Genomic DNA, 24,784 nt, shown 5'->3' with positions numbered 1-24,784 from the left:
AATTGTGAAAAGAATGAGGAAAACGAGGAAAATGTCAATTTCTGAGAAAAAAATTTAGAAAAAATTCTGGAGAAGAAAAATAGGGGAAAAAATAAGAAAATTGAGAAAAAATATAAAAATCCCTCAGTGGCCCCAATTCTGTATTAAATAGATAAATTATCATTTATTATGTTTTCAGTTTGTGTATTTTTTGTTTCTTTGCACTTCATACCATTTAATTGTTATTTTCGTTTAAATTATTCTACTTTGCATTTAAAACATTGTAATCTTTCCCTGGAAAACAAAGTCGTAATTGTTTTGTTATTATTATTATTATTATGACGCACAGGGATACTTATCTTTTCTTCTTAAGAAACTGGCATTATTATATTGAGACAGGATGTTTTGTAAAATGTGTGCGTTGGGAATCAATGAAGCAAAAAAGGGGGTGAAAAAACTCTTGCAGCAACATTTTAACAACATTAACTTAGAAAAATGTAACAGAAAAGCTTTTAATGTTCGACATCAAAGTGCTGACTCATAAGTATCAAACAGTCCTAAATAAAAATACTTTAATCTCTGCCTTGTTTGCACCAAACCCTCCTCTACAAGATCCAGGTTTTATCCAGAAGTCCCTCCATGATGTCTGCAGGTTGCATCAAAGTCAAAAAAAAAAAAAAAAAGAAAGTTTCCAGATTTCCCCCCCAACATCAGAAAGCATCAAGGAGAAGAGGTGTTAATTTGCTGGAGTTGAACAGAAGTAATTCCTGTTGTTGAGCAGCAGCCAGAGACAAAGACTCTTTCCCAGGATGATTTATGGGAGCGGATAAAAGACGACGTGACGAAGAACGTCTAACGAAGCGGCTTGCACGCTCAGCTCGTCATCTCAAAGCCGCAGAAAGGACTAATTATCAAACCCGCACTTAATTTGGCCTTCATGTCGACTTAGTGCGTTTTGCTCAGAGGTCAGAAGCTGAGGTCCAGGTTTCCCCATTAGCCACCATGTTGGATCAGGCTTAAATCCTGAGGGCCTCAGCTGACAGCAGGAACGCCTAATTTAATAACGAAGGCCTGTTTCTAATTAGTCGCTGCTCTCCGCTGAGGGGTTGGCTTCTTGACGTAAATCACCTCGGCCCCTCGACGGCTGCGCTGGCTGAGCTAGGGGCCGGTGTGGAGGGGCCCCACGCCGCAGCGGGGCGGGGAACAGAAGGAGGCTTCACCTCCGCGGTCCTGGAGGAATCTGAGGATCTCCTAAGCCAGGATTTGATTACACCACTGATGGAGGAATGAAGGTGCATCAAAGACGACGAGCTGGCATTGATTTAAACACTCTGACAAATGAAGTCCCAGGTATTAAAACGCCATGACGCACAAATACCGGTCAGAAGATACTAAAGCACGAGAACGCAGGAGATTCCTGCAGGATCAAGACGCACCAACATGTGTCAGTGTAATTAATCCACAATAAAAGGATAACTTTCATTTTAATCTTTCAAAAAATCTAATATTCATAATGTTTTAGCATGAATCACCTTTCATTACACAAAAACAAAATCATACCAAGTATTTTTTTTTTGTTTTGTTTCTATTGTAAATATCTCACCATCTTTGAAATAAGACAAAACTAACTTACAAGAAACATTTCAGCAAAATATAGGAACTTCTTTTAGGTCTATAATTCCTTAATATGACATTGACCACACTGAAAAGGACACGTTAAAACAAAAATTAAAATACCAGCATATTTGCTAGTTAATAAGTAATGAAAACAGGAAATTTCACTTTGTTTTATTCATATAGACATGAAGTTTTAAAACATAATCTAGCATATTTCACCCTCATCAAAAAGGTTTGGTAGCAGATTGTAATTCTGAAGTGCAAATGAAATTATAGCAAAATTATATTATTAGGCCTTTAACACCAATAGACAAAAATAAAAAAGTGGGAGGATAATATTACATCAAGTATGTTTTGTTTTTTATTCATATTATTATAGTATGAAATTTTATAATTGTCTTAATGTTTTTTTTTAATCAAACTAAGTTTTTATTTGTTGTTCTACCATTGATCTGTGATCTTATGAAGCATTTTGGTCACTGAGGTTGTTGTAAATATTTCATATAAATAAACTGACTTGAGGTAAAACATTGAAAAAATGGCACAAAACAAAAAAATCTGTTTAATTTTTTATTTATCTTTAATACTGTGCATAAGGTTGACATGGCAATCATAAAAATGAATGTTTATGACTGTTAAAGTGTCATTCAATAAATAATGACACCCTTAATGCAAAGTTGACTCTTTTAATGGACTTAATGCAAATTTTAATGCAATTTTGCTTTAAAAGTGTCATTATTTACCAAATGACACTTGCTGAAATGTTCATATTTATTACAGGTATCATGCGAGTCTTATGCACCCCTTCAGATAAAATGTAACCAAATCTTTTCTAGTTGCTGAACTTTTAAAATCGTTGATAAAATTCAGCCCTTCATCTAACTGCGCGATTACTCACTCTTGATGCCGTCCAGGTCGGCGGAGGCCAGCGTCAGGGCTTCGCTCTCTTCCGTGGGGATGCGCTGGTACTTGGCTTGCTCGGCGCCCGTCATGTTGCCCGTCCGTCGGCGCTCCTGCAGGTCGTAGCTGCGGCTGGCGGAGGAGACCCGAAGCAGAGGCGGGTTTTCGGGCGAAGCCGAGCGGGAAGCGGGGCTCGGGGAGCTGGGCGAGTCGGTTTTACTGCGGGAAGGGGGAGAAAACGTGGAAATTTGAGATGTTTTTCTAAAGGTATTTTACAAATGCACAAACATGCTCACTAACTCACCGCCGCCTGGAAGTTACTTCCGCAAGGCTAAAGTACGCATATTTAATTAAAATCAAATTAAATCTTAGCTCAGTTTGCTCTGGAGCCGAACGGACGAAAGCGTTATGCAGCGTAATCCAGGCTGAGAATAAAACCTCGTCAAGTGGAAAAGTCTGTGTCATGAGGCGGAGTCGACAGTAGAGACAGGTGATTTATGGGCCAATGAGAACAGGATTGCTCTGGTTCATCAGATGATGCCCAGCAGGCCCACTGCATGCCTGAGTCATGGTAACAAACAGCGAATACCTCAGAGTCTAAGGCGCACAATAACCTGAGAAATCTTTTCACCAGGCGATTTTTATTTGTTTATTTTATTCATTAAACTCTTGAGTTCTTCTATTTTTACACTACTTCTGCATACTCTGTGCCATTTCAGCCATTTAACTTTCACCAAATTCTACTTATGTGTCTTTTGGCATTTACATCTTCTACGGTTTAGAAATATTAAACTTTTTGTGACCACTGTAATGAATGGAAGATCCCATAATTTCTGAAAAATTCTGCGCTCATCCACAGCCAAATACTTCCACATAATTTAAGCTAGAAACTCCATTCATACTCTTAAATGTAGTCATATCCTTCTAACTAACTACTTCTGTTTATTTCAGCTTTTTTGCATCTTTTACAGATTTCATAAAATCCCTCTTCAAGTTTTTATTTGTATTATTCTCAGTCTTCAGAAAAACAAAACAAAACAAAAAAAAAAACTCTGGCGGAACCTGAAACTGCTGCTGCGCATGTTACTGAACAGGTTGTTGCTAGGCAACCATAGAATGAGTGAGTTAGTTGTTGCTAGGTAACCAAAGAATGAGTGAGTGAGTTGATTCCACCAGCAGCAAACTTTCCAGATTGTTCTGGATCAGAGTTAAGTGAAATTATTCAATTCTATCGATTGTATCATCTATTATTGTTATTGATTTATTGTAAAAATGTATCTACTCTCTATGGTTTCTGTACACAGACCTGTAAGACGTTCCATTCATTTAGTTCTGACTTTTTTTTTTTTTTTCTTAGATTGCAGATCCTCTGAAAAATGTTTTTATTTGCAAACCATAGCAGTTTGTCTTTTATTTAAGGAATAAAACGACACTCACTCGAAGATGGATGCATCTTTGGCTTCTGTTCTCACAGGAGACTGGGGAACAACGTTTAGGTCTCGGGTCGAGTTGCCACATCTCGAAATTTGGTCTTCATCCGATAAGAAAAACTAGAGGAAACGAAAAGCGAGAGGTGCATTCACCTCAGGAACTGAACAGCACAAAGAGGATTTTTTATGCTTTAATCCCAATATAAAATGCTACTTTCATTGTTTTCCACTCATGTCTATATTGCTTATATTATTTTATTTGCAACATTCTTCTTGCTGTTCTTTATTCTTAAAAAAAAAACAAAGCTGGCTTCGCTTTAGGAGCCTCTACTCGTTGGATTTGGTTTAGCCTTAAGATGATTTTAAATCATCTGTATATTGATTTAAAATTGAATATATATAAAATAATATTTTTTTAAAATCCCATTTAAAGTCTATTCTGAACGACTGATGTATAAACTGAATCAGTTTTTAATTATTTTCCCCTTAAATTAAATTTGCTGTAATAAAAAAACTGAAATAAAAATAGTTCTGAATAGGATCAATAAGCAAAATATAAAACATATTCTATATACTTTTATATTGTAGTATAAAATAATAAGCAATGAAGTCAGAAAACAAATTTATGATTCATAATATTTAATTAGTACAACAGATTATTAGGCCCGCACTAAGAAAAAATGTAAAAAAATTACAATAGTCATAATATCATGAGAATAAGTCATAGTATTGCAATTACTTTAGTAATACGACTTTATTCTCATATTTACTTTATTCTCAAAATGTTATGACCTTATTTTTATAATATCTGAACTTTAGTCTTGTAGTGCCATGACTGCATACTTTTATTTCCCTATTATGGCCTTAATACTCCGTTGTACAAATCATTTGGTTTTGTGTAAACTAATTTCATTTTCTTGAAGATTTCTGCATCAATGCTTCTTCATGCTCATCTGCTTAAAAAAAAGGTTCAGGTAATTATAACAAGGTTATAATAAAATATACTTGTAATAAATATCCTGTGAATAAATTATGTGAGCAGTACCTCTACATCTCTGGGTTTCTCAGACTCCGATAGAACAGAATTAGCCTCTATGCTCTCTTCCTCCTCTTCCTCTTCATCCTCCCCTTCCTCTATTGGGCCACTAGAGGGCGCACGGCTGCTTTTATGGTCCTTGTCCTTTTTCCTTTTCTTGCTGCCTTTCTTCCTTCGTCCCACAGTCGGCAGTTTGGACAGAGGTCGGTGGATGTGACGAGAGTAGTGACGGTGGTCTACACAAGAAAAAAACAAAAAACAGGAAGTGAAGGTTAACTAGGAAAATAAAAATAAAAACTGACCACACAGAAACGCTACTGTACTCAGAAATCAGAGTTTTCACTTTCACCAACTGGCATAAAGATGGCGTCTTATAGACTTGGATAAAAGTTTACATACTTCAAACTTTAGACTGAAAAAGTGCAACAGAAAATGCCTCATTTTAAGCTTAATGTGAACTGTTTCATTTCTCATCTGTTTTTTACACTTCAAAAGAAAAGTTTCAATACTTCAAAGTTGAGACTAAAAATGATTTTTGAATTATGTTGCATTTTTAGCGATAAAAAGAACTGAATTGTTTCTTCATAGTATTTTTTTCCCTTTCATACGTTTTAGAAAACTTTACCAGGGAATAATTATTACTTGTGGAACAATATTCAACAGTTTTAACGTTTGACAGAATAAACGGAGGCAATCTGAACGCTCTTTGTTCTTACATTCAATGTCCTCCTCATGGTAGGAGTGAAGCAGTTCGTCCGGAACAGAGGCCGCAGGGCGGAGAATGTGCTGGAAACGTTGAACGCCCAAAGCTTTGTTCAGGTCGCCCTCATCCTCCTCTTCTCCCCGACGTTGGTGACCGTGAAGCGGAGAGGCTGGAGAAGCCTCTGGCTGCAAAAAACAAAACAGAAAATATGTAAATAAACCGATAACACAAAGGAGATTGGAAAGAAAAAAGATGCAATGTTTATGTAGGAAGGCACAGCAACAGTCTTCAGTTAGAGGCCTCTTCAGATCTGTTGCAAGACTGACTGCTACAAGAGATCCTTCGTACCCATCCAAAACAAGTATTTAATTGTTGAATACTTTATTATTCAAAATACTTAATTTTCTTTTAGGATAAATTAAGTATTTTGAATTGGATTTGATCCCCACACTGTACAGCTCTACTGTAAACATAAAAGTACAGAACAAGATAGGAAATAATCTCATTTAACTAGCTTTGTCTACTTTGATTTTAAAAAGTAGGCTAAGAATTATATACATGTTCCTTTGTTTTGTATTTACCATTTGTATTGATTGTATTTATTTACAAAATGTGCGTAGTCATGTCATTTTAACCTTGTTTGTATAAGGTTTGCTTTTAGCTGGACAAGTTACTCATCATCCAGGGACAACAGATGAAAAATAGCTTTTTGGCCAATTCTTGTGCATTTACAAAAATTTTAATATGTATTGCCCCTTGCAAATGAATGAAAATATTTCTAAATTAGCACCACAACATACAATTTTGATCACAAAAACAATTTTAAAAACATTTGGAGGGACTAATCAATGTGAAGAGATGTTGAGTATTATTTTTTTTTGTTATATTTCAATAGTTTGTTAGTGGCTTTTATCAATAAATTCTGGCACAACTGACCCTTTAAAAGCCTTTATGAACTTGATATGACCCGAGATTATGTGCTTCTCTCTTCCGCAAACTCTAGAGGGCGCTGTAGTCCTGTAAATCATTCCTAACGTCATATGACCGATCCTCGCATGCCTGGGATCTCAAATAGCTTTAAACAGGAAACGGCAGCCAAGTGCTTCGATCGGTTACACTCGTTTCCACGCTGCGGTGTGACTCGGATCACGTGGGTGATACAAGATCCGCTTGTTTTCCGCCCACGCAGCCCCGCCGGTGGGATGTTGTGACACGGGTTGATCGACTCCAGCAGCGGGGAGTCACGAAGAAGAAGCGTCGCCATGGCAACTCTGGAGGTACGCAAAGACCTTGCGGCAAAACGTAGACCTGTGTCAAAAGTCGCCTGATGCTACGTGATAAACTTCTCAGGAATTAGAGTCAGATTCGTGAGATTACCTGGAGTTTAGGATATTTTAAATATCTTTTAGTTTGTGCCGAACATAAAGAAAAATATCTAACTACATCTTAGCATTTCAAGCCTAATTTTCAGCAGATGTGTAATAAAGACAATAAGCTCATAAAAATCAATCAGAACGTGATAACAGACTTCCTGTCTGAGCAGGAAGTTACGTGGTTCCTCCTTTGCTCCACATGCATCCCAGATGTTTTCATAGATTTAGGCATGAATACATAGTGGGGGGTAAATGATTCCCATAAAACCCCAATTAGCTGTTATATAGTGACAACAGATTTTACAACAAACACCAAGGAGAGGGGAAGTTCAAAACTAACCTGCAGAAGTTTAAACATGCTTAAGCAAACATTAAGTATTGACCCCAAATCAGCTGCTACTTCATAGCTGCATGGTAATTCACCTTAAGTGTATTAGAAATATACTTAAAATATATTTCAAGTACATTTATATACTTAAAAAAAGTATATAAACATATGAATTATTCTGCTTTAAACTAGATTTTAAGCTAATGAGCTGCTGCCATCGTTGTGTTGATCTGATATCAAAAGGACACAGCTAATGGGTAAATGCTAAATGTTAGCCTAGCGTCTTCTTGTAGCCTGATATTTGTAGTTTTGAGGCTCGAGTTAATTGCATAGTTTGTCATTTATGCGTAATTAATCACATTTTATTCAAAAACTAGACAAAATATGTAACGTTTTCAAATCCAAAACCTTTTTTGCTGCTAAATTTTTGAATAAATAAACGTATGAGCTCAACAAAAAGATTCGTTTTGAATCCGTTATTTAGGTTATTCAACCATCAGAACTTTGAATTAGGTCTAAAGCCACTCTATATATGATGTTGCAGTTCTTGTATCAAAGTGTTCTGTTCATGAGACTATTATACAGAGTGTCTTCAGTCAGAGGCGTTTTAGAGTTGCTGTAACAGACTGCTGCAACAACTCTAAAGAATCTTGGATAATACAAGTTCCATTTAACTTCTATTTAAATGTTGCCAAACAATAAAGCAGTATGTTTTTAGTAAGTCTTTAGACATTAACTCAAGTAAAAGGACAAGTCTAAAACCTACAAAAGCAAAAATATTTCTGCAAGTAAATATTTTAATGGGTTAAAAACTGATTTAGTAATAAAATAAAAATTAAAAAAATATCTAATTCAGTCAATTCAAAAAATTGTGCTGTGTTTATTTTCACTTATATTTTGGTTTTGTAGTGAGTAAATAGACGAGTGGAGGATTATGGTTGCAGTAAAAAGGATTTTTCATAACCAATACCCTGAGGAGTCAAGAAAAAGCAGCAGGTGATTTCCATCACGGCACACTGCTGAGGGATAAAGCAGCAAACCGCTGCAGGAACCAGGAACCGTTCTACTTCTGCTCGTCACTGCATAAAGTCTGGTGCCATCACAATCAGATGAGATTATTTTAACTACAAAACACCAACAAAGAGGGACTGGCACCATTGGAACAAGCTGGCAGGAAAGTGGGATGAAAATCTTAAACTGTTCATCTTTAAGAGAAAATAGAAATCTAATTCTTGAAAGCTTTTGTGAGTTTAACACATTTACCACATGCAAAGCTGTTTGCAGAAAACTTTGTATAAATTAACTTTAAATAAGATGCTCACTGGTTGATTAAGATGGAAACATTTTAAGTCAATAATCAGAAATATGACACAGGCAATAAAATGGAGTGCAACAAAATCTAAAGCAACCGTCAATTTTTGAGAGGAGGACTTAAAACTTTAAATAAAATAACTGTTTTGTTAAGTAGAAGTTGTGGAAAACCCCAAAATTCATATATTATGCAAACTCTTATTTGTTGTAGCTTGAAAACTGTTGCACTTTGGGTGCAAAAAAACCTAAATGAATGAATTAAACAGAAAATATCATTTATGTTCACAGCAGGGAAATGTAGAAGTAACTGAAGCAAAGTCACAGGCAAATGGAAACTTATTCATACAATAAAGAAAACTGTTCAATAAGGACTTAGTTCACCGAGTGATTCCTGCAGATTTCATGCATGCAATTGCATCCGAAGTGGTCCATATTATTGATTTACTGAATGAGACCAGTGCTGCATTATAAATAAACTGATCTCAGTGTTAATGTGTTTGCACAGTGACTGTGCTGTATGCTGGAGCCGCAACAGATTACATGCAGAGCGAGTTAGTCTCAAATCCCACAGAGTCAGCAGTTAGAGGGAAACCAGGGTTGACCCGGCTGTTGCTCCACTCGTCATCATGTTGCACCGTGTGGTTTAGCCGTCGCTCCGTTCCCGCCTCAACATGACACTGCATGGAAACCTGAGCCAAGGCTGCAACTCTGTTTTCATTACAGATGACCAGAAGAATTTGCATTATGCAAGCAGATTTTAATCGCTTCCCTGTTGCATCATGTGGGTTTCCCTGAAAATCTGAGACATCATTACCAATTATTCTTTAAATAGCTTTTTATTGTTTTAAAAAATGCTTAAGATCACTTTTAAAATCTGCCTCCAGAGCAAAGACAGCAATAGTGGCTGTCCACTGCACAAACATAATATTAAGTATTTTTATCTAGATTCTAGTGCATGTTTTAGCACCCTTGAAATAATACTAAACTAATTCACAAATAACATTTCAGTAACATATGAGAGTTTGTTTTATTTGGTTAAATCCTTAATATTTCTTTAAAAAAAAAGTCTTGGCTCACTTATTTCTAGTACTTTTTCATCATATTTGACATAAAACTCCCATTTCTTACTAAAAAGTTACCTGTATGTTAGTTTTTATCTCATTTCAAGTACACCAACATATTTGCACTAAAAACTAGTTTTTAAACATGTAAGATTGTGTTTTTACAGTGTAATGGGATTTTATTTCATTAAGTTTATTAACTAATATTTACCTAGTTATTCTTTAGGCTCTCTAAAGTAGCTAATGATGACTAAAGGACTTGGCAGAAAAAGAGTATATATCACAGAGAAGTGGAAACTTGAACGATTATATAAACAAAAGCATAAACTTTGCTACAAAGTAGCCAGATATTGTAAACTAAGCTGCTCTGTATAAAGCGGATTCAGTCATCAGCGTTTAGCAAAAGTGAAACTGTAAGATGGTCAAATCGTCTACCACAAAGTCAGAGAGACGGCGATAGGTCAGCTGCTCTTACACCATGTTTCTTTATTATGGTCTTTAAATGACAATGCAACACAATGAAAGGTTAAAATAAACTGAGCTTCTAAGTGAATCAAACATAACCCACACAAATCCTTCTAAGGAACTGCCTGATTAAATAGTTAGTCACTAAAAACAAAAACAAAGTTCAAAAACAACTCGGTAAAACCCACAAACTGATGTCGTTTTGATTACAACCGTCAGAGGCCACATCCTCTGATGGTTGTAGCAGATTTTGTACTTCTGACTTGTTCCTCTCAGTCTGACTAAACCCAATAGTTACATCTTATTCATCATCATCTGGTTTTATTGGAGCTTTCATCTCTTCCATAAGCGTATCTTCCTGAAGTACTGATGTGGAAGTACTGCTCCTTTTTTCTTTATGTGCCTGCATCCATGTGCAGATAGCAACTCGGCAGCAGCTGCACGCTGTATTCAAAGCATTAACAGCCAGTTAATGGTTTTTAAAATTCCTTTGTAAAACGTAAATGGCAAGTCCTCTCAGTAATCTAGTGGATTGGACATCACGTGACTTACTGTGCTGTTGCTTTGCATTGAGTTGGGAATATCGGGGGTCGAGAAAATTACACAATCAAGCAAAGAATCTGAAAAAGGGACGCAATGTTTTAATTGTAACTTTGTGTTGGTGATAAGGTCCAAAGTGAATCACTTTACAGGTCAGTAAAAAACTTTAATTAAAAATGTATGTAAGAAAGTGGAGCGTAGGTTAGCTATATTAACTCTTAACATGTACCCTTGCTGCGCAGTTCGGAGTATTTCGATTCAATTGACACAAAATAAGGTGAACTACACACCTTAACAGGTAGACACTCCTAAACAGGACACTCCTTAGGAGTGGAAAAACACTGTCAAAACACTTTTTAAATTCCTTCAGTGTTCAGTGGCAAAGAAAAAAAATCTGACTTCGATGCTCCTAATTTCATGATTTACAATTTTAAGGAAACAAACATTACAGAGAAAGCTCAAATTTTTTAGAGCCTGGGTCAAATTCCTCAAAAACAAAAAAAAAGGCAGGAAGTCAAATACTAAAATGGTATTTTCAGCATTAAATCTGCTCTGACAATTTGTACTTTTATGTAGAGTTACATTTACACGAATGGTGTCCAAACCTTTTGCCCTGGAGATCAAAACTGGCAAATTTAAAATCCTACCTGGCCACAAAATTCATTAAATTAATAATGCAAAATTTGTTTTGTTTTTTTCTTCTTTTAAATATGTATACAATTAAAGATCCAAGATCTAAAAGAAAATTGCCTCAGGCCGTTGCCTTATTTAGAGGAAAACTAAATTTTTTATTTTGTTGGCCTAATTTTTTACCTTTGTGGTCAGGGTTACCATAGTAACCACATACTCGGTCTAATTTGTCCAACCCAATGTACACAGATCTAAATTTTATTAGTGAAACTAATCTATCCTTGTAATAAAATCAATAGAGAATATATTTACGGATCGGTTTGTCACTATGAACAGTGATTTCTAGAGCAATGAAATTGTAAAAGTGTCTAAAACTAATGTCAGTTTATTCTAATATATTAATCGTTTCACAGAAAAATTGTTCTCTCCTGCGTTTGTTCCGATTTGTTTTTTTTGTAAATTTTAATTTAGCATTTTTTTGGTTGAGCTGTTGCATGTTTGGACAGTAACCCTCTGGTTTTGGATGATGTGGAGCTGGAAGCATTTTTTGAGCTTACTTTTTTTTTTCCCCCCACTTTCGGACAGTTGCCATCATACGTAACCAGAGTTGATTTAATTTCTCTTTGGGATAAGTTTCTTCTTCCACTAATTTTCAACTGCGACGTTACAGCAAAGAAGAAACTGTCTACGTGTCAATAAATGCAGAATATCTGGACAACCAGAGAAATGGACCTGGACCATTTCAGATATTCAACCAGAGAAAGCTGGTTGAATATCTGGACAACCAGCTTTCTCTGGTTGAGCTAGCGTTTCTCTGGACAACCAGAGAAGAGCGGTAAGCTAACTGAATGAAATGTTTTAAGGAAGCATGTGGACTAGAGTAAATATTAACCAGACGCAAAGTTCATAAAGAGGTTAAATTTACCCAAATCAGGCTATATATAGACTTTGGAAGTCGGTACATTGAGATTTTAGAATAACATCTTATAAAAAAGAAACCAAAACTAAGAAATCATGCTTCAGATTCACACATTAACCCAAGCATGAGATATAAAAAAAGGGGAAAACTCACCTTAAACGAGTACAGAAAGTCCATTAATGCCACTGAGATTTGTTAAAGCAGCCAAAAACAAAAGTAGGAAAATTCAATTCATGCTAAACTGAAATGTTTTCCACTCGTTGGTTGCTCGACTTTATATGATCAGATGGAGTCAAAAAACGACGTCACTTTAAACGTTTAACATGTCTTTGAATTCAAACAGGGTTATGTGAATTCAGTACACATTTACCGACTGGAAGGGAGACAATGATTAACCTGCTGGGGTCAGTGCCAAGATGACAGCCAATAACCTCCAGCACACAGTCACAGAGTCACACAGAGCAAACATTTTTATCTCTACGCAGCTTCTTCAACAACAGCCATCAGATTCTGGTCCACAACATCTTAATGGGAACAAAATGCAGAAAAAGATAAATGACTGAAGCCAAAGAAAAGTTAAAGAAAATTTTGTTAAACAGCAAAAAAAAAAAAAAAAAAAAACTTACAGTATTTTATCAATATTTCCTTTAAAAATAAAGTCTACATGTGGAAAAAATGCATGAATTAATTCCTCATTCTTTTTTATAATTTGAGAGAGTTCATGCTCTGAGACATCTGCATTTTAGATGTGTGTGTTTTAAGACAAGGGCTAAGATTTCCAGAATGTAAACAAAACTCAAAAAAGCAGGAGAAAAGCAGGATCCACTTTAAAAAGACAAATTTTATTATGATCTCAGGCTATAGTCACTTAAGATAAATACGAATGTCCTTAAAATATTTTCCCATACTCCCTTTTACCATCACCCCCAATCACCAAATATATATGTAGAACAAATAAAATGCTGCATCTGCACTCTCTTGTTTGCAGAGGTAAACTGTAGGCTGTAGATATTTTGTTTAAGGTAATCTCTGTTATCCCTTACAATCCAAGCTTATTTTCCATCATTTACATTGATGTTCATTGAGAATAAACCGCACTAAATAGATCTTCATAGTTTTAATGGGAATCAAAGCAATTTATATAGTTTTGGTGCGGGAATCAATGCAATTTATATAGTTTTGGTGCGGGAATCAATGCAATTTATATAGTTTTGGTGCAATAAAATAATAAAATTGAGTCAGAATATAGTGGCAATGTTTAGTTTTTGAAGTTTTTCATTAACCTAAAATGAGACCGAGGTTTTTAGGTGGACCAGAGTTCATGTTTTGGTCCCCAAACGAACTAGAGTTTGATTAAAATGGATCAAGCATGGCCGAACTGAATTTACCCATTGTTGTGTGGTACAACAGGACAGTTCTGGGAAACAAAAGAAAAGTTTGAAGCAGTGGCTCTTTTTGGGTCAAGACGACACTAAATCCATTTAGTTTTTGCAACGTCAGCATTTCCACACCCCCTTTACAAGCAGCGGTTCAGAAACAATGGCAGCCTTTCTGGGAAAGCCTCTACTTGAGATCATAATAAGAGCTGCTGTGAAATGAGAATTAATCAATACAAAATTAAAAAACAACAACAGATCTTATTCTTGGAAAGCTACCCTGCAGTTCCCAGACCTCCCAAAGCTGAGGACTTACAGCAATAGGAGCATAATAGAGCTCAGTTTTTTTACTTTAGCGCCGTTCAAAGTTAATCATGAGATGAGCTTATTGAGATGAAGACCCAAAGGTGAAGTAATTAAGTGTACTTTGGCTGCTGACCAACTGCTTTTAATGCATTACCAGAAATCCTTACACAGGCTTTGTGGCCATTTATTTTACTTCAACATGAAGAGGGAACATCATTTAATGCGTCTATTTTTCATTCAATCTTCTAATAAATAAATTTTTCTGTGCGTATATAACTCCAGGTTTCATTTTAACATTATAGATGTGAAGTTTGTCAAAATTTGTCTACTTATTCTTTGAATTTATTTTGTTTAGCCAGACATTATTGTATTAAGTCCTGTTAACGCTGCTCTTGGCAGTTGGTGGTCACCATAGCAACTAGTAACCGACAGCTCCTCCCCCTTTTTTCTGTTGCTGTTAACTGGAACATATTAGGATTAACTCTGTTTTCTTTACAAGTATTATATTTTAAACAAATTTAATCACAAAGTATTTCATGAGTGATTTTCTGTGTTTTGTACATATTTTTAATGTTGTGGATTTTAGCTACGTTTAATTTTACAACTGTTAACTGCTCACTGGGAACTTCTTGTACTACTACTTGTATTTTATTAAATCTATAGGGGTAGAAGCTGCTAGACTGATTTTAACCACCAACTTGATTTCTTCTTTTGTTATATTAAATGCAGTGAACCTGAGTGTTTCTGTGTGAAGTCAACCTATTATACATATTTATTAGTGTTTACTTTTGGAGTCAAGTTTGGAACAATTAAAAGTGACTAGATTTATACAAGCACAGCAAAAATGAAAAAAAAAAAGTGACAAACACCAACTTTCTGTGCCAAACAGAACCAAGGAAGCTGAAGCAGCAGAAATCCTGCACATGGATTTCTGGATAAAGGGAACCGAAACCTTTGCAGCAAAATTGTCAAGCAAAACAAGCCCCAAAAAACTGCTGTGAGCAGCAGGGGAGCTGCATTAATCTGCCTCATTACCAGCAGATTTTATCAAATGGGCCTGACCTGACCCGAGTAGGGCTTCCCAACATGTTGCCGTGTAAACTTACACTGTGAACAACTGATGCAACAGCATCTGTAACCTGGTCGGGTGCGCTGGGGTTGCTCATGGCTCTGCAGGGAAAGTTGCTGTTGTTCAGGCTCTGGGAAGCTGGTTTGGACTGGTGCGGCTTTAGCCCTTCTCTTTCTCACTGGGACTCAGACAGCTTTTGGGCAGCATAACCTGGAGAAACACAAACCAACGAGAGAGTCTTTGTTTACGGTTCAATAATCAGGGATTTTCTGACACCTGGAATAGAAATGGTTGATGATTTTCCCCCATTATCCACAGCCTGGCCAAAAAATGATGCAACTATCTTATTGGATATTTGCACGATCACAACCACCTTCCAACTGTCAAGTTATTTGACTCCAGCTGATGCAATAAGTTGTCTCTCAATTCTTAACCATGTTGAAAGACCCATCCTGTGGTAGTAGAAATTATGCAAGTCTGCTTAAGAGTCAAATCATCGGCAGAGAAAACATCTAGCAGAAACTGCTAAGATTAGGTTGAGAATTGTTTAACTTTATTAAGAAGTATAAGAAAAGTGGTGAACCATCGTCTGTGAGGAAGAAATGTGTTCTGAAAAAAAAAGCCCTGAATGATTGTGATTGGCATGATCAAATGTTTGACGACATCAGACTGAAGAAAAATAAAAAGAATCCATGTTTAAGAGTAAAAGTAAGAGCATTTCCACTTACAATATAAAGGGAACTCTAACAGCTATATGGCCATAAAAAAACAATAATCATGAAGCTACGCAGAAAAAAAAAAGTTTCAATTTGCAAGGGAACATAAAGATTGGACTCTGGAGCAAAGGATGATGGTCATGTGATCCAATGAGTTCAGATTTACCCTCTTCCAGAAAGATGGCTGCTTCAGGGTAAAAAGAAGCAGGTGAAATGATTAACCATCATGATTACGATCAGATTCAGCAACATTATTACCTGAATGTACTGAGTGACCAATGCAACACTGGGTGGAAAAGTCTTGTGGCACTTCAGAAGCTTATTGAAACAAAGCCACAGTAAATGTGTGCTATAGTCAAAAGTAAAGGCCATCTAACAAAATATTAGTGACAACTTTTTGGGGGGCCAGAGTGTTGCTACAATGGGCCCAGATTTCCTTCTGCAAGCCCCTGAAGCTCCTAGTTTCATTTTACAATAAGGTCAGTGTTATAAACCGAATTTCAACATATATCTGAACAACTACTGGTGTTCATCCTACAGTGTTTCCAATTAGAGCCAAATACTGTAAAATTCCTTTACAGTTATACCATTGCAGGTTTTACACAATGTTATTTATTATAATCTAAAGTAATCTTTTGATACAAATTTGCATAACTTACATTTCTACTATTATGCCTATTGCTTCTTAATACAATCACTCATTTCCATTCCTTAATCGCTTAGTGTCACTAAAACGCTTCAAACTCAAAATTAGAAATAACTTGGCAGTTTGTCTACTCTGACATATCAGTTGTAGATTTTTCATGTTACCATATAGCTCAATGTTAAGATTTACTGAGCTTTAGTTAACATAGAAAATTAATAATGTTCACGTAAGAGCTTTAAAAATGACATATTTGGCCCCCAGATTTCAAAATCTAGCACATCAATGTAAACAGTGCAGTGATTTACAATTTGCTTAGCAGGAAGATGCAAACCAAACCAAGTAGCCTAAATACAAATCTACGCCATTTATTGCAGGCCTTGCATCAGTTTTCAAATACTTTATAAGGTCATTAAGCATTTAGTCAGATAAGACCAAGATAACAGCCCTACTGTGCAGGGAAACCATTGATAAGCAGCAGATAATGCTTCTTCCAATGTTCACCTTCAGAAACTCTGAATTACCTCACTAGCAATATCAATAATTGTATTTCTGCAGTCCAAAGGATTGGACTCGTTTCTTTGTATTTCCATTCTACTAAAGCAGGTGTTAAGATATTCACAGCAGCAATCAGAGATCTGATAGACCTTCCTGGAGTCTGATCACAATCATATTAATGACTGACGGATTGAAAAAGAGGCATTAAAGCACTAACATGTAAAGAAACTCCAACCAACGTGCCAATTCCTGCATTGCAGTTCACAAGATAAAAAGGCGAGAGATTCAAAAAGAGCAAGTGTTTGAGCTTGAATGTGCTTAAAGATTACTTTCTCAGTAAACTTAGACCTCACCACTCTGGAAAAGACAGAGCTCGCTACACAGGGATAAAGTTACCAAACCCTGGGATTCTGGGTAAAAGCCCTGGGAACCAGTTCATCTACCTCAGGGCAAGTCTGCAATAACACCGCTAGGATAACAACGATCAGAGGCGATAACAATAACAACACGTGAAATCATCCTTCCAAGAGAGGCAAAAAAAACAAACAAACAAAAAAAACTGATTTAAATCTTTCTACCTGGTTCATTCCGGCTTTCAGTCAGCTGATTTAAAAAGCGTTGACTGATTCTTGTGCAACAGCTTCAAAGAACAGAGACATTGATGAGTGCCGACAGCTCATAACGAAGCCAGTCAAGTAGTTAGACACGTTTTTGCAGAAGTCGTGCACCTTACACAGCCTTCTGAAACAAAACCAGATTTTCCCCTCTAACTTCCAAACTTTTCCGTGATGGAGTTAGAAAAGGCATTAAATGGTTTGGGGAAAAACCTTGTTTCTGAGAGGAAGCAAGTTTGAAAACAGGAAGTAGGTAACTGCATCAGAGTCAGACCTCTGAGGAGTTTTAAAATCTGGAATTCTTTCTTGGATCGGTCAAGTTTGACAGAACAGAAAGAGAAAGGCATAAATGGGTAAAAAGTCACAAGTATATAAAGAAGTAACTTTAGACAGTTATGAAAAATGCAGACCTGTTTTCAGATATTAAGTCAGAAGTCACAGACTGAATGAGTAATGAGTCAATTTAGATGCAAATTATGGAAAGTGCCTCATGTTGACTAAAAACTGCCAAGAAGAAGTTAAAGCAGTTCTTGTGCGACCTTCAGACATCCAACGTCCCTGCATGATTGGGATGACTTCAGGGTACAGCTTGTGTTTCTTCAAAATGTAAGAACATGAAACAGTATCGCTTTAAAGGTGGTGTGGCCTGCGGGCCATTTGAGGAACCTTTGTGAGGTCCACCTCAACCACAATCCAAGAAAACTTATAAGGAGACATTTTCCTTGGCAAGTTAACAATCTTCAGAAAATGTTAGATACAACACAATAGATATATTTAAAGATGACCTATTACGGTTCTGCCTAGTTCTACCCAGAATGAGCTTTTTTAGGGCCTATTGTTACTTTAAATCCAATTAAGCTACTGCTTCACTCGTGTAAAAATGGCTGCAAACAGATCTGCAATTTGCTTCGAAAAGCAGAAGTGGTGCCTCCTGCACAACCAACAAGAACACAGCAAGTGGTTTTTGAATAGTAACTCAACAATTAAACACCTCTCATTTCCAGCAGCCATTGTAGAGCACATACAGTGGTAAAACCAGTTGACCAAACATGCTGGAGCTCAGCTTGAGTTGCTAGGCAACGGCGCAGTGCCCATCGATGGTGAGTTATCAAGAGGTTTTTGAAAGGACTCATTTTCCAGACACCAAAAAAACCAGTTGGATATACATCTATAGCTTAAGCGCTTGGATTGTTTTTGGAAGCAATTGAGATCCATAAAAATTAGCAAAACATGAATTTTGCATCATAAGACCCCTTTAAACTACGCCACCCATCAATGTTTTATAGAGATTTAATTCAAATACATTAATAAAAGTCACACAACCCCAGTGGAAATCTGAGTGAAGGAAAGGTAGACCTCCCTTTTTGGAGAATGGAGAGAAATTTTAAGAAATACTCAAAATTTTCATCATTACTGTTCTCAGGTACAGATTTAAGTGATCACAAACATCCAGGATTGTTGATTATTCATAAGCATAATCGCCTCAGGTGCTTAAAATCTTGAGCCTGTCTGATTGGAGGATATTCTTGACACATTCATCTATAATTTATCATAATAAAAAACAGCAACACCAAGAAAAAATAAACTGATAAGGTCATGAGAACACAAAGTGAAGAAAGAGCCAAGAACCCCAGAGTAATAAACAAAATCTGATTAGTACAACCTACAAGGATTTCTATCTGGGAGACTTTTGCTTTAGTTGGGCTCCCACAGGGTTTACCAGACTGAACTCATTTGTGATTATGGTCAAACCAAGACACCCCTCACTTCTTCCAAGCAACTAAACCTCAACTCTTTCCCCATTTCCTCTCCAAATTCTCCTTGAAAAGTCCTTAGATTGTGAAGACCGCAGGAGCTTTAAATGTACTTTGTTGTTACTCATCAAGCCAGGAGTTTGAAGTTAAAGATTTGCAAAATGCAAACAGGTTAGCATGTCAGACACTGAGCTGCTCGAATATCCTTCATTTAGTGTTGCTACTCAAAACAACAACAAATTCATTGCGTTATTAATTTCCTTATTGGCTACTGAGAACACAGCAGGAACGTGACTTTGTATGAGCATTTACAGACTATATCTAAAAAAATAAATGTACATTTTAAAAGGCAAATATTTCTTTTAAGTTATCAGCAAATTTCAAAGCTGAAACTAACAAAAATGTCATATCTAGTAGAAATGCCCACTTTTTATCCAAAAGTAAAACTCATACGGATTAATGTCACACCAAAACATATAAATCAACCATTTATTTATTTTTTTTGATTTTGTAGATTTTGATTTACAGCAAATAAAAACACAAAAATAGTTTTCTGAAAATTAGATATTTAAAAATGGATTTTAAACTAGAAAAGTTGGGTCATGTTATCGTTTACGTAATCATGCAATGTTGTCAGTTGTTCGGCAGACAGTCATCAATACCACCTATTAGAAGGGCTAGTCACAGACGATCATTGGAAGCACCTTCGTTTGCTAAAAAGTTGGGTGGTAGGACAAAATGTGAAGATTGTAACAAAGCCCGTTTACTTCAAGAGTTTCAATGGAAATCCCTGACTTTGTTAAGCTAGTTATGGACCAAAAAAAGAACATCCAAAAGCATCAAACTCTACCAAATAAGAACTGGATTGTTAAATGTGCAGTGAATCCACTTATTTTTATTCAAGTTGTGAAAATTTTGATGCCAATTTGTTGGTATGCACCTTCTTTCCTGCCTCATACTTTGACAGGTTATGTTTTATGACTCTTTGCAGTTGGAAATCTTTTGCTTTCATCTCCAAATGTTTTAGTAAAACCAGAAGCCTTAAAATCCTTTGTTGCGCCTGAGGAAAAGGATAAGAAGAAAAAGCACGGCGGTCAGATGGCTGGACGGAGGTCATGAGCCCGGCTTGAACTCCAGACAAGCCGTCACACGCGTCTTAAGCCGGCGTTCTGGTGAAGACGCCCTGACCGGGCACGGCTTCAGTCTGCAGCCCAACACGCGAGCGCCGGCCGCAGATTGCACAGTTCTGTGCCAGTTCAATCCGACAAGAATGCGTAATTAAAGAACAACTCAATAACATGAAAATTATGCCAATAAAAAAAAGCTGCTTTTCACTAGAAATAGACTCTTGAACGCAAAGTTCAAAACTCGACAAATAAAGGCCTTTACTTGTAAAAAGCAGGACAATGAGAGGGAAGAAATAAAAAGTTTAGAGGACTTAATTTGGATTTGTCCTGCAGACTGAGGCTGTTTTTTGGTTTTGCCTGTTGAAGAATTTGTTTTAATTGTTGCTGAGAGTTTAAAGTGAAAGATAATTTGTCCTTTGGGTTTTATGTGGAACCATTAAATGCAACATTTCCTGCCGTACAACTAATCAAATAGAGTAATTAGCTTAAAAAACACTAATCTTCAAGATATGCATCATTTAAAACACCAAATTTATCTTTTTAGGTCAATTAGAGAATGTTTTTGCAACTGAAGCTATTTTAGTGGCAGTGTTTTGAGTTTTTTTCCCTAATTTGTGGAGTTTATCAGTACTTGTTTACATTTTCGTCCGATATAAAGCTCCAAGCCCGACTCGGCACTCACCTCAACTCTACTGGATATTAGGAAGTGGGGATAAAAAAGAAAAAAAACAGGACAGAAACAAAGTTATGGTTCATTAGGTAAACCCAGAGACAACAGGCACCAGATGAATGATTAATCAAAATTCAAAGATAATCAGAGAACAAGAAGCAGGAGGAATGTGACGCAAGGTCAACTTAAGATAATAGAAATGACTTGGAAACACAAAAACGCATCAATAACAGTATAAATACCTCCGTGTGCTTACTGCATGGAAGCCACCGCAGACATTCTAGTTTATTCTGACCTCTGCTGTGAAAGGAGCTGGTCAGACTGCAGGATGAACGCAAACAAAAAGGGGCAAAATGCAACAGAAATTAAAATATAGGAACAAAAAAGAAAAAAATCCCGTTATTAGTGTGCAGCGTCTCGCCGACCGCATGCCGTCCGCTGCGCACCGTCAGAGCTACAGGCTGGGACTGATAACGCAGCCTTCCTCCTTGGGATTATGTTTCCTCTTTCAGCCTGCTGACAAGCTGCCATGTGACTCCGTTCAGCACTGAGTCAGAAGCTGCTGCTCAGGCAGACGGAGTCTGATAGGTGTCTGATACACAAGCTGGAACTGATGGAGGGGATCCAACCCTAATTATTAATTTTTCTCTGTTATTAAACCTCCAAAAGGAGGTTTATTAGCAGCCCGTAAATGTTTGGAACAACCTCAGAACTGTGTATCTATTACAATATGTACTTATTGCTTAACGAAAAAGGGAAGCTAATTTTCCATCTCCATGTTCCTTGGTTAAAACAAATAAAAATGGTGTGTTGAGGACTTTTCAACCAGTAAACTTCTACATACCAGCATCTCCATTGTCATTTCTGCAAATGAAATGTTGGACAAGCTGATAAACGTTGCACTACTACTCCTATTTATTTACAAAATTATATTTAAAATAGGGCCAGGAATACAACATAATCATTTTGAATAATTAGTTGCATAAAATTTGTAATGGAGTAAAGTCTAAATGCATTTAATTGCCACCGTAAATCAGACGGACGAAGATTATAAAATGTAATGTCTGTTACTGGTTTTCACAATTGTTGACTATATTTGTTATGTTTTTATGATGTAGATCACTTTGAACTGCCATGTTAATGAAATGCGCTAAATGAATAAACTTGATTGAAATCCGCCAACAGCGACGGAAGACAGAGGCGCTTCGCTTGGCCCATTATTTCAGATTTAAGATTTTAAAAAAAAAGATTAGAAATGTAAGAAAATAAATAAATCACAGATCTGAGCTGATCAAGGCAAAATTAGCCGATTCTGACCTCCGATTGATCGGTTCCCCAATTTAAAAGAACAGAGCTACCAAGACAGGAAGCTATGGAGCAGAGTTCACAAAAAGGTGTGATGTAAGTCACCGTTTCATTTGCATCAGATGAAGCTTGGGATGAGTCTAGAAGACTGGCTTATTGCCGGATGTTACAAAATCATGTGATTGTGACAACATTAGGAAATACTGCAACAATTCAGAGCTTTTTGCCACTTCCGTTTTTGTGTGTCCAACAATCTGCCACTGTTTTTGGGCATTTTTAGTTTACATGAGGTGTATATGATGGAGTATTAGGGTCTGGAGAGATACTTTAAATTATGATTATAAAATCATAATCTTATATGAGCAGAATAAAGACAATCTTACCAGAGGAACTTTGTAAAATTAGTTGTTTCCTACTAATTTACTAGCTAGTTTGTGTGATTCTTTTGAAATGGAGAGATGTTTTCACAATTGTTTCAGTCTTATTCCCGATCTTTTCACACATCAAATTAAGTACGTTGTATTATTAAAACCAATAATTTCATAAAATGCTCAACATTCCTCTTTTAAATTGTTTTTCTTTCATGTTAAGAGTTCTCAAAATTACTACTACTGCCAATATTACGACTTTATTCTGGTAACATTACGACTTTTCTGATTATTACGACTATTCTCGCGAGGAGTATCTCATTAATACAACTTTATTCTTGTAATACGAGTTTATTCTCGTATTTTGATTTGTCATGCGACCACTTCCTCATTACGTTATTGTATCATTCAAACTCGTATTACAACGTTATTCTAGCAATTGGTTTATTCTCTTATTTTGGTTTAGTCGTATAACTATTCTCTTAACACCTATTCAATAAGCTAAAAATTACAATCTGTAAAGTATAAACTCCTAATTTCCTAAAAACTTGGGATACATCTCCAACACTTGATGGATTATACTACAATTCTCTCTCCAGTTCAAACAAGCTCCCAGTGAAAAAGCGTCGACTTGTTAAATGAAAACAAAATATAAATTTTAAAAAAGTTACTGAAGCAAATATGTCTTAAGATGGTTGTATTTTAATATGTTTGTCATCAAGCAGAAAAAGGGTTAAAGAATGACTACCATGTCTGGGCGTGAATGACTTAAAGGTTCAAACTCGGATCAGGACATTCATGCACTGATGACCTCTGATCACATGACAGTCATTTTTTAAAACAGTCACTTCATCCATTTATGTTGAAGGAAAAACATTCAGTCTCTTCTGTTAGGTTGCTATTAAAAATAATGTCACATTTATCTAGAATGAAAAACATTATTTAAACAGGAAAAAGGGTAAAATAGGGTTCTCTTTTTCATTTGGGAAATAAATGAAAAAAGATGGACATTCAGGAAATACTGTTTAAATAAAGTATGGTTTAAAAAGGAAAAAAAAAACTTGCCATTGCTTACATTTCATATTTTTAGTGATAAAAGAAAAGATTCAAAAATAAAAAGAAAAAAGCCTTAATATTCCTTAAAAATGTTGAAGTCATTTAAAATTGTTGAAAAGCTCACATGCGAATCATACAGAGCGTTTTAAAGGAAGTACTGGATATATTTTCAGAACAGAAATGACTACATTCTCCTGTCCAGACAAGAAACCAGATCAGGCAGCAAAGGTGAAGCAGACAGGTGACATGATGGTGTGGAAATGTTTTTTTTTTTTTTTAAGAAACCTAGGGCAACAGGAAGGGTAACAAAAAGCCTTGGTTTAACCACCAACGGGAAATTAACGTTGAAGTCTTAAATGCTCAAAACTTTAAAGACTTTCCCAGAATAATTAATAGTTGATAGAATCAACTAATGTTTTATACATCTACAGAAATATCAGCCAATCACATGTTAGCAAGCCGTTGTATTTAAGAATCTAGCATCAAGTGCGTTTGACAAAACATAAAACAAGGTCTAGAAAGAATCAGCACTGTTACAGAGTCACTGCTAGAGTCTCAAAAGCCACCAGATTAACAGCGTTTTCCAGCGGACAAAGAACAATCCTGTGATCTAAACATTTTCCTTCTCCATGTGCCAAATAATCAAGCTCTGCATTCCACATCAGCTTTTATAAAAGTCGAACGGCCGCAGTAGGAGTCTGTGCGAGACATGATTGTTTGTCCCCAGGGACGTAGGCTCAATGTGGAGTCACATGAATGTCTTGCGGGGGGTGGGAAGAAATGCATTCAAAGCCACAAGCACCTAAAAGCCACAAAGCAGACCTCAAAGTGTGGAGCTCCCCTCAGTCCAAACACTGAGCTGATAATAGCATCATCCACTATGGTCAGCTATTTAAAAAGTTGTGACTTCAGTTTGCATTATTTAATTACTCAACAAATTATACACTTAGTTTATACTAACCAGAATATCATTGTATCTTCTGCAAAGTT

The 24,784-nt window shown here is 36.2% G+C and overlaps 1 protein-coding gene across 4 annotated transcripts in view; it reads right to left on the bottom strand.

Moving 5' to 3' along the window:
- Positions 1 to 24,784, bottom strand: part of slc4a2b (solute carrier family 4 member 2b) — a 49,176-nt gene that overhangs the window by 16,822 nt on the left and 7,570 nt on the right. For 3 of the 4 annotated variants that reach the window (XM_088001484.1, XM_015007212.2, XM_015007214.2), the window contains exons 3-7: positions 15,081 to 15,253; positions 5,679 to 5,850; positions 4,972 to 5,198; positions 3,934 to 4,046; positions 2,495 to 2,715 (exon numbers count right to left, since the gene is read on the bottom strand). In XM_088001484.1, the coding sequence (XP_087857610.1) occupies positions 2,495 to 2,715; positions 3,934 to 4,046; positions 4,972 to 5,198; positions 5,679 to 5,850; positions 15,081 to 15,140 (793 nt within the window). In that variant the 5' untranslated portion in view covers positions 15,141 to 15,253. Of the gene's footprint in view, positions 1 to 2,494; positions 2,716 to 3,933; positions 4,047 to 4,971; positions 5,199 to 5,678; positions 5,851 to 15,080; positions 15,254 to 21,307; positions 21,546 to 24,784 lie in introns of those variants that run through there. The other variant, XM_015007213.2, reaches the window with a different exon arrangement.

The sequence above is a fragment of the Poecilia mexicana genome, unplaced genomic scaffold (assembly GCF_051168715.1).
Source record: "Poecilia mexicana isolate PSO_F unplaced genomic scaffold, ASM5116871v1 scaffold_20, whole genome shotgun sequence".
NCBI classification, from domain to species: Eukaryota; Metazoa; Chordata; class Actinopteri; order Cyprinodontiformes; family Poeciliidae; genus Poecilia; species Poecilia mexicana.
This window is presented reverse-complemented; position numbering and strand designations above follow the sequence as displayed.